Raw genomic sequence first — 8,870 nt, forward strand, 5'->3', positions numbered from 1 at the left:
CTCTTTCCAATCTTTACTCCGCCTGAGCTCTGTTGTTTCTCTGTAGCCCAGGCAAGGTCCTCCAGCCAGGATGTCGGGCCTGGTACTGGGACAGCGGGATGAGCCTGCGGGGCACCGGCTCAGCCAGGAGGAGATCCTGGGGAGCACTCATCTGGTGAGCCAAGGGCTGGAGGCCCTCCACAGTGAACACCAGGCTGTGCTGCAAAGCCTCTCCCAAACCATCGAGTGTCTGCAGCAGGGAGGCCATGAAGAAGGGCTGGTGCATGAGAAGGCCCGGCAGCTGCGCCGTTCCATGGAAAACATCGAGCTGGGGCTGAGTGAGGCCCAGGTGAGGGGGACGAGGTGGTGCCAAGTGGCCCAGGGTAGATGGAGGAGCAGTTGTCTCAGTAGGGCTTTGAGGTCACTTGGGATCCCCTTGTCCTAATAATTGCTTGCATTCATTCACCCAGTAAATATGTATTAAGCTTCTACCATGTGCTAGGCACTACTCTCCTGGACACTAGAGACACATCACTGAACAAGAACAGCCATAACCTTTGCCATCTTGGAGCTTACATTCTAGCTGGGGGAGGCAGACAATACACGAATAAATAAGTGATTCAGTATGCCTCAATGATAACTGTTAAGGATAAAAGGATAAAAATAAAGCAAGGAAGGGGACTGGGGCGTATGGGGAGAGGATACAGTTTGAGGTAGGGTGGTCGATAAAAGCCTCATTGAAAAGGCGCCATTTGAGCAAAAATTTGAAGATGAGGGAATGAGTCATACAGTAAAACGGGGGAAGAGCATCCTAAACAGCGTGGATGGCAAGTGCAAAGGCCTCGACCTGGAGCCTTCCCGATGAGTTCACTGAGAGGCCATTGTGGCTGCAGGACAGTGAACGAGGGCAAGCAAAATAGAAAATGAAGTTGGAGAGGTGGTGGAGGCAGGGGACAGATCCTGTGGAGCCGTAGGCCATTGTAAGGACTTGGTTTCCACTTTGAGTGAGACGGAAGCTATTGGAATGTTTTGAGTGGAGGAGTGATGTGGTTTAACATTTTAAAAGGATCATTTGGCTGCAGGGTTGAGACCAGACTCTAGGGGAACAAGGGCAGAAACAGGGAGGCCAGTGAGGAGGCAATTCTCATAATCCAGGTGGGACTTGATGGTGGCTTGGCCCAGGGCGGTAGCTCTGGAGGCGGTGAGAAGTTGGATTCAGGGTATGTTTTGAAGGTAGAGTCATCACTACCCACCCCTTCCTCCTGGCCTGGTGCCTGCCAGGCTTGCCGGCTTCTCTCCCGCCTACCCCTCAACCCTCCTATCCAGAGCCCGGCGCTCACAGGATTACCCACCTAGGTGATGCTGGCTTTGGCCAACCACCTGAGCACAGTGGAGTCGGAGAAACAGAAGCTGCGGGCTCAGGTCCGGCGGCTGTGCCAGGAGAACCAGTGGCTCCGGGACGAGCTGGCAGGCACCCAGCAGCGGCTGCAGCGCAGCGAACAGGCCGTGGCTCAGCTGGAGGAGGAAAAGAAGCACCTAGAATTCCTGGGACAGCTGCGTCAGTATGACGAGGATGGGCACACCGCGGTAAGCATGTGCAGGCGAGGCTGGCTGCGGGGCGGACAGCTGGGAGTCACCGCAAACGTGGGGGCAATTGCTCCATCATCCATAAGGGCCAGCAGCCCTGCCCAGCCTGCCCCCACCTGACAGAATTCAGGTCCTGACACCAACTCCAGATGACAGCAAGGGAGAAACAAGCGTCACTCATTCAGTCAACATTTGATCAAATGACTACTATATGTAAGGCGCAGTGCACTCTGTTGGGGATGCAAAGTAAACAAGGCAGAGTTCCTGCTCTGACAATAGGTTTTTTTGGTGGGGACAGATAGGCATTTGGACAATTCCAATTCAGAATCCTGAGCTCTGCAATTAGGGAAAGCACAGCCCAGTTGAGCAAGTCCTAAAATTTGCTCTCAAAATGTGTGGAATTTAACCCTCACTCAACAGGCATTTATATATCTCTGTGCCTTAGGCAATGCAAGAAGATGTGTGGCAGGTAGATGTAAGGAACTACAAAAGAGAGTTTCTGCCTTCTTGAGCTTATAGTGTAGCTGTAGGAACAAGGCTTACATGTGAGAACACGTATGTGACAACACAAACAGCAAGTGCCCAGTGCTGGAGGAGTGGTTCAGTCAGTGTGGGAGGGATCCCAAGCAGATAGGTTTCTGGGGGCTGGAATGGTCTGAAAGATTCACACAGGAGGCGGGGAACAGGGATGGGCAAGATTTAGGTTGGATTTTTAAAATTTGATTTTATTTATTTTTTTATTTGGTTTAGGAATTGGGATGGATTTTGGTCGTCTATGAGGGAGAGGGAGGAGCTTTCTAGACCTGGGTGTGTGTGTGTGTGTGTGTGTGTGTGTGTGTGTGTGTGTGTGTGTGTAAGATAGATTCATAGATAAGGCTCCAGGGCTGGAAAGGTGGTCTGACCCAGGGAAAGTGGGTTGATTTGTATGGGACACACTGGTGAATCTGGGCAGGAGAGTTGAAAGTGTTTGTACAAAAGGCTGCAGTGCCTGGTGGGGTGAAGCATTTTTGCCTGGTGTGAAAGGTTATTCAGTGAGGATTGGGCACTACATACAGAGTGAGTGGTGGCAGATGAAGGGTGTCAGGCTGAGCTAGACACTTTGGGTATGTGTCAATAAGATAGGACACACCCCTGCCCTCAGGAGAGGACAGACATGTAATCAGTGTAAACACACAGGGATCAACACGGGACTATAATTACAAGAGTTGAGGGGGAGAGAGGTGGAGGGTGAGGGTGCTTAGGAAGGAAGGAAACTCTCTGAATGTGAAGGAAGGGAAAGTCATGAAATTTTGGCCGAAGTATCTCTTGTTTTTTTTTGTTGTTGTTATTTTTTGTTTTTTGGGCCGTGCCGTGCGGCATGCGGCATCTTAGTTCCTGGACCAGGGATCGTACCCATGCCCCCTGCAGTGGAAGCACGGTGTCTTAAACACTGGACCGCCAGGGAAGTCCCCATCTCTCATTTTTTATGAACAAGAGAGGCCTAAGCTTGGCGGGACAGATGCTGGCCTTCCCAGGGGCAGGGACATGAACAAGGGACTAGGCCCTACCTGTCAGTGATTTTATGGTTTAGAGGGGGCTTGAAGAGGCTGCTGAGGCTATCTTGGCCCAGACATGCTGCTTCTTCCCTTCCAGGAGGAGAAGGAAGGTGATGCCTCCAAGGATTCCCTGGATGACCTCTTCCCCAATGAGGAGGAAGAGGACCCTGGCAATGGCTGTGAGTCTGCCTCTGGAGTTGGAGGGTGAAGGGAGGGCGTCAGGAGGCTGGTCGCATTTGTGGCCTACCCTGAACACAGGATGCTCACCATCCAGGAATAGGTTTTCCACTTCCTCTGGAGATGGGCCAGGGACCAGTACTTTGATTTCCTCAGCTTCCCCCTTATTCATCAACATGTATTAAGCACTTAGCCTGTGTCAGGCACTGTGCTGGGCACCAGGGAGACGAAGATGAGCACGACACAGGTCTCGCCAGTAAGGAGCTCACAGTTGAGTGGAAGAGTGACCCTGGAGGGGAAGAGCATGAGCTCCTCAAGGGAAAGGACCAGGTCTTTCTTAACTTTGTATCCCTGGCAGCCCATGCCTCATGCTTATTGAGTAGTTTGTTGAATGAATGAATGACTGGGTGAACAAATGGGATTGTGATGGGCACAGGGCAAGGGAATGGGCAAAAGAGTAGCAGTTGAGGCAGGTCTATGCAGGGAGCCTGGTGGGGGGTAGGCACAGGCACGGAACAAGTCTTGGAGTGGGGTGGGGAGGGCAGACAGCAAAGGGAGAGGCAGAGTCATCTGAGGAAGTCTCCTGTCTTTTTCTGCGATGGTGTAGTGTCCCGTGGCCCGGGTGCCCAGCACAGTGGCTATGAGATCCCGGCAAGGTTGCGGACACTGCACAACTTGGTGATCCAGTATGCAGCCCAGGGTCGCTATGAGGTAGCTGTGCCGCTCTGCAAGCAGGCACTGGAGGACCTGGAGCGCACGTCCGGCCGCGGCCACCCCGACGTGGCCACTATGCTCAACATCCTAGCTCTGGTGTACCGGTGAGTACGGCCTCCTCCTCGCACGAATCTGCCTCCACGTTCCCGCCTTGATCTGCCTTTGGCTCTCATTCCTCCTCTCCACAGGGAACCTCTTCTCCCTCCCACCTGGGGGTTTTCTTCTATATCAGACTCTTATTCTTTCATACCTGAGCCCTTGACCTCAGAGAATACTCATCCCTCAGGTTTTTTGCTTCTCTCATCTCTCCTCCGGGGAGGGTCTCCTTCTCTCTTTCTGTGTCTTGCATCTTATGCCTTATGGCCTTCTCTGGGCATGGCAACTCTCAGTGTGTGTCAGTGAACCCCTCTCACTGCTCCCACCAGGCTTCCTGTCTCCTCATGGGGGGGCCCCAATCCCTAAATGTACCTCAGTTGTCCCAAAGGGAAGGAAGTAAGGAGATGGCTTAGGGCCGGAGTTCGGGCTAACCCCTTGCCACTTTTGTCCTCTTACAGGGACCAGAATAAGTATAAGGAAGCTGCCCTCCTGCTGAATGATGCCCTCAGCATCCGGGAGAGCACCTTGGGCCGGGACCACCCTGCTGTCAGTATTCCTTGCCCTCCTTCCCCTGTGCTCTCTCAGCTTGTTCATCTGCTTCCCTCAGCCCACTCCCTGGGGCTTCTCAGGAGGGAGGCATGAAGACTCATTTCTCCCAGGCACTGTCTGCTGATCCCAGTGGTCTCAACTCTCTGAGACCCAATGACTCCTTCTTATAATGAATATTTTCCTAAAACTTAACTCGTAGTTAATGTAACCAACCTACCCATATAATTTCCTCAAAAGTTAAATGATACCCTATTAATATAAAAGAGAAACAAGGAAGGTAATTTATAACAAAATAATATGTATAATACATTACAGTAAGATGGAAATGTAAAACAATAACAGTTGTGTCGAGTACAACAATGCTAGAAGACATAGCATAGTAGTCTGATATATAATGACTGAATAACTTTAGATTTAGAAGAAGTAAAACCAGTAAGTCATTCTACACAAAAGTACGTATTAGAAAAATGACAGAGCAGAATTGGTGCATGCAAGATTAAAATCCAGTGTTAGAATAAGTAATAATGGACCAGATTTATTTGTCTGTGATAAGAGAGAGAGAGAAATAACCTTAAGTAGGGATAGCATGCCAAGACAAACGCTAGATTTGTCAAAGTGGAGACAATGAGAAATAAGATATTTTTGAAAATGAGCTGACTGTGGAAAAAGAATTCACTGTGTTATGACGCATGATAGGCAGGGATGATGTATATCAGAAAACATAACTCCTGTCTTGATATCCCACCAAGCATCAAAGCTTGTATTCAGTGTTTGAAAGTCTGGCAGGACATTCAAAAGTTGCCTGAGCTGTCCCACATAGGCAGTACATCTGTAGCATCCTTGCCTCCCCAAAGGCCCCCAATATTTATGGCAACCAAAAAAAACCCTGCCTCCAGAAATGTCTAAAAATCTATTTAGAGGGTGATACCACCCCCGTGGAGAACCTCAGAGCCACGGGGGTCAGTACTTTCCCCTCCGCCGCCTCTGGTTCTGGTGGCAAAGTCCATTTGTCTGGGCGTTGTGCAGCGTGGGGCCCTGCTGTTCAAGGTCCTTTGCAGCACCAGTTTCTGATGGGGGCAGGCCTGTCTTCCTAGGTGGCTGCCACACTCAACAATCTGGCTGTGCTCTATGGCAAGAGGGGCAAATACAAGGAGGCGGAGCCGCTGTGCCAGCGGGCCCTGGAGATTCGAGAAAAGGTGCCTGTGCCCTCTGCCTGTTCTCCCCTGTTGCGGTGACCCCTCCTCCACCATCTCTCTTCTGATCTACCCTTGCCCCTCACTTCTTTTCGTCTCACCCCCCGTCTCTGCCTTATTCCCTGTTCCATCATTCCCTTCCCACTGCTCCCTGCATGGGCACGTGCACACACACACATGCACATGCACACACACACACATAGTCACAGCCATCTGTCTGTCCTTTGTACTCCTCCAGGTCCTGGGCACCAACCACCCAGATGTGGCAAAGCAGCTGAACAACCTGGCCCTGTTGTGCCAAAACCAGGGCAAGTATGAGGCTGTGGAGCGCTATTACCGGCGGGCACTGGCCATCTATGAGGGGCAGCTGGGGCCGGACAACCCTAATGTAGCCCGGACCAAGAACAACCTGGTGAGGGCAAAGGTGGTGAGGGGAGGGAAGGGGAAGCATCATAGTCTGGTACACTGACCTCATCGCCTTTGTGCCCAGCTCTGGGGCTGAGGGGTCTGCTTCCTTTCCGTGGGAAGGCAGAAGTTCCGTAGCCTCTTGGGAGTGGAGTGGAGTGGGAACACCCTGGACCCTGCAGCTAGACAAAGAGGTGTGAGGTGGATCTCTGGGGAAAGTCATAAAGAGACCAAGAAGTGGAAATCCCAGGCCTGGCCGAGACCTTATCTCTACCTCTTGCTCCTGTGTTTTTGCCTTCCTGCCTCCAGGCTTCCTGTTACCTGAAACAAGGGAAGTATGCTGAGGCTGAGACACTCTACAAAGAGATCCTGACCCGTGCCCATGTGCAGGAGTTTGGGTCTGTGGATGGTGAGTGGTGAGGGCCTGGGCAGGGAGCTGCAGGGAGGAAAGGAAATGCAGACCAAAGGTTGGGGGGTTGACCACAGTGGTTCCCAAGGGGGAGCCAGACCCCTTTAGTCCAGCCCTGTCGGCCTCTGGGTCCTGGCTCCCCCTGTACTGTCCAGCTCCATTCTCTAACCTTGCCACCCCATCCCATGTATCACCCCCAGATGACCACAAGCCCATCTGGATGCATGCAGAGGAGCGGGAGGAAATGAGCAAAGTGAGTGGGGGGCCCAGCCTGGGGAGCCCGAGGCTACCAGGGCCTCTGACTTACTCCTGCCCCAGCCCAGCTCCTCATTTCCCACCCAAGCACCAGCCCCAGGTGCATGGTGCCTTCCCCAGCCCAGCTTGCACCCCGACCCCAGCGTCTCGGTACTCTCTTCTCTGGCTTCACCTCCCCCTCTGTCCTCCTGCAGAGCCGGCACCGTGAGGGCAGCATGCCCTACGCCGAGTATGGAGGCTGGTACAAGGCCTGCAAAGTGAGCAGGTGAGCTGCGGGTGAGCAGCCGGCTTGGCCTCCGATGCCCTCCATCCAAGCCCGGCTTCCGGCTTCTGGCTTCCTGGACCTTCCCCTTCTTCCCTTGGACCTTCCCTCGGCCTTAGCTCTGCTCCCTCTGTCTCCTGCTTGTTTTCTGAGTCCATCTTCTTTTCCTTCCCTGGTCTCCCCTGTCACAGCCCCACAGTAAACACGACCCTGAGAAACCTCGGAGCTCTGTACAGGCGCCAGGGAAAGCTGGAGGCAGCTGAGACCCTGGAGGAATGTGCCCTGCGTTCCCGGAAACAGGTCAGAGACAAGAGGGGAAGGAGGTCTGCAAGGTAGGGCCCTGGGGACAGGATGGAGGACCACTGAGCCTGCTTGTGACTCCCTGAAGGGTAAGAGGAGAGGCTGAGGAGGAAGACAGGACAGGAAGGTGAGACTCTTTTGTGACTGTGGTTGTTTTTTAAGTGTGTTCTTACCCCCTACCTGCCCTTTGTGGTCAGGACTCCAAGTTCAAGGTTCACTTCACTAAATGGGACTATTATGGGAAGCCCTGCCTTTTGATAATGTGAAGAATCTTCTGAGGCGGGGCATGGGCAGTGTGGGTGAGAGGGTTGTGGTTGAGGGGAGCCCTGAATTGGAGTTTCTCAAATTGAGGGTCTTGACTCAGTGGGTCCTGAAATCAATTCAGTGTGGGCCTCGGCTAAAGATGGATGTGTATCTTTATGTAGGAACGCATTGCAAATAGAAAAGGTGAGTGTCTCCTTTCCAGTATGTGTGTACTGGGAAGTCTCAAAGAAAAATGTTTTCTTTGTTGTGGCTGATGGTGAGAAAAAGTTTGGAAGCCCCATCCTGAGGAGTTCAGAAGTGGGAAGTCCCAGCTCCTTCCTTTTCCTTCCAGGGTACTGACCCTATCAGCCAGACCAAGGTGGCTGAGCTGCTTGGGGAGGGTGACAGTGGAAGGACCTCCCAGGAGGGCCTTGGGGGCAGTGTGAAATTCGAGGGAGGTGAAGATGCCTCAGTGGCTGTGGAGTGGTCAGGGGTAAGTCTGATCGTCGCCCCTTAATCTCTCCTGCCTCTCCTGCTGGTGGTGGTGAGAGGCTCTGAGCCTGTAGGATGCGTGTAGGATGTGTGTGTCGGAGGGGACGTTGTCCCCATCCCAGTTCAGTTAGCCCATCCCTCTCAGGGGTTTCTCTGCAAGCCAGCTGTTGACCAGGCTCTTGTTTTCAGTCGCTGGGCTTTTGGGGGGAGGGGGAGGTGTGCAGAATAAATGGCAGGAGTAGACTCAGAGGCCAGTCTGCCTGGGATCCCCTTAGCTTCTGTTCCCCATCCCTCTCTGCCAGGATGGCAGTGGGGCCCTGCAGAGGAGCGGCTCTCTGGGCAAGATCCGAGATGTGCTTCGCAGAAGCAGTGAACTCCTGGTGAGGAAGCTCCAGGGGACCGAGCCCCGGCCCTCCAGGTACGCGCTGAGACTGAGATATGGCAGAGTAGGCCGGTGAGCCCTGGCCTCCAACTCCGCTTGGCCCCTCACCTCTGGAGGAGAAGAATCTTGGAGAGAAACATGGAGGTCACTGGGGTGGCTGTGGAGAGAGAGTGTGGGAAAAATGGGGGCACCAGTGCGGGGACAACAGTACCTGAGCAGATGCTGGTGGCTGATGAAGACAAGAGAGTGTGTGTATGTGTGTGGGGGTGGGGGGGGCGGGGTCAGAGGGGGG

The 8,870-nt window shown here is 53.1% G+C and overlaps 1 protein-coding gene across 6 annotated transcripts in view; it reads left to right on the forward strand.

The window, feature by feature from the left end:
- Positions 1 to 8,870, forward strand: part of KLC4 (kinesin light chain 4) — a 12,768-nt gene that overhangs the window by 1,677 nt on the left and 2,221 nt on the right. For 4 of the 6 annotated variants that reach the window (XM_007458244.1, XM_007458245.1, XM_007458246.1 and 1 more), the window contains exons 2-14: positions 47 to 328; positions 1,336 to 1,566; positions 3,199 to 3,280; positions 3,886 to 4,096; positions 4,547 to 4,634; positions 5,732 to 5,833; positions 6,069 to 6,242; positions 6,545 to 6,644; positions 6,845 to 6,897; positions 7,094 to 7,164; positions 7,353 to 7,461; positions 8,057 to 8,197; positions 8,499 to 8,614. In XM_007458244.1, the coding sequence (XP_007458306.1) occupies positions 71 to 328; positions 1,336 to 1,566; positions 3,199 to 3,280; positions 3,886 to 4,096; positions 4,547 to 4,634; positions 5,732 to 5,833; positions 6,069 to 6,242; positions 6,545 to 6,644; positions 6,845 to 6,897; positions 7,094 to 7,164; positions 7,353 to 7,461; positions 8,057 to 8,197; positions 8,499 to 8,614 (1,736 nt within the window). In that variant the 5' untranslated portion in view covers positions 47 to 70. The remainder of the gene's footprint in view (positions 1 to 46; positions 329 to 1,335; positions 1,567 to 3,198; positions 3,281 to 3,885; positions 4,097 to 4,546; positions 4,635 to 5,731; positions 5,834 to 6,068; positions 6,243 to 6,544; positions 6,645 to 6,844; positions 6,898 to 7,093; positions 7,165 to 7,352; positions 7,462 to 8,056; positions 8,198 to 8,498; positions 8,615 to 8,870) is intronic. The other 2 variants (XM_007458249.1, XM_007458247.1) reach the window with 2 other exon arrangements.

This window comes from Lipotes vexillifer, unplaced genomic scaffold (genome assembly GCF_000442215.2).
Source record: "Lipotes vexillifer unplaced genomic scaffold, Lipotes_vexillifer_v1.1 scaffold4, whole genome shotgun sequence".
NCBI classification, from domain to species: Eukaryota; Metazoa; Chordata; class Mammalia; order Artiodactyla; family Lipotidae; genus Lipotes; species Lipotes vexillifer.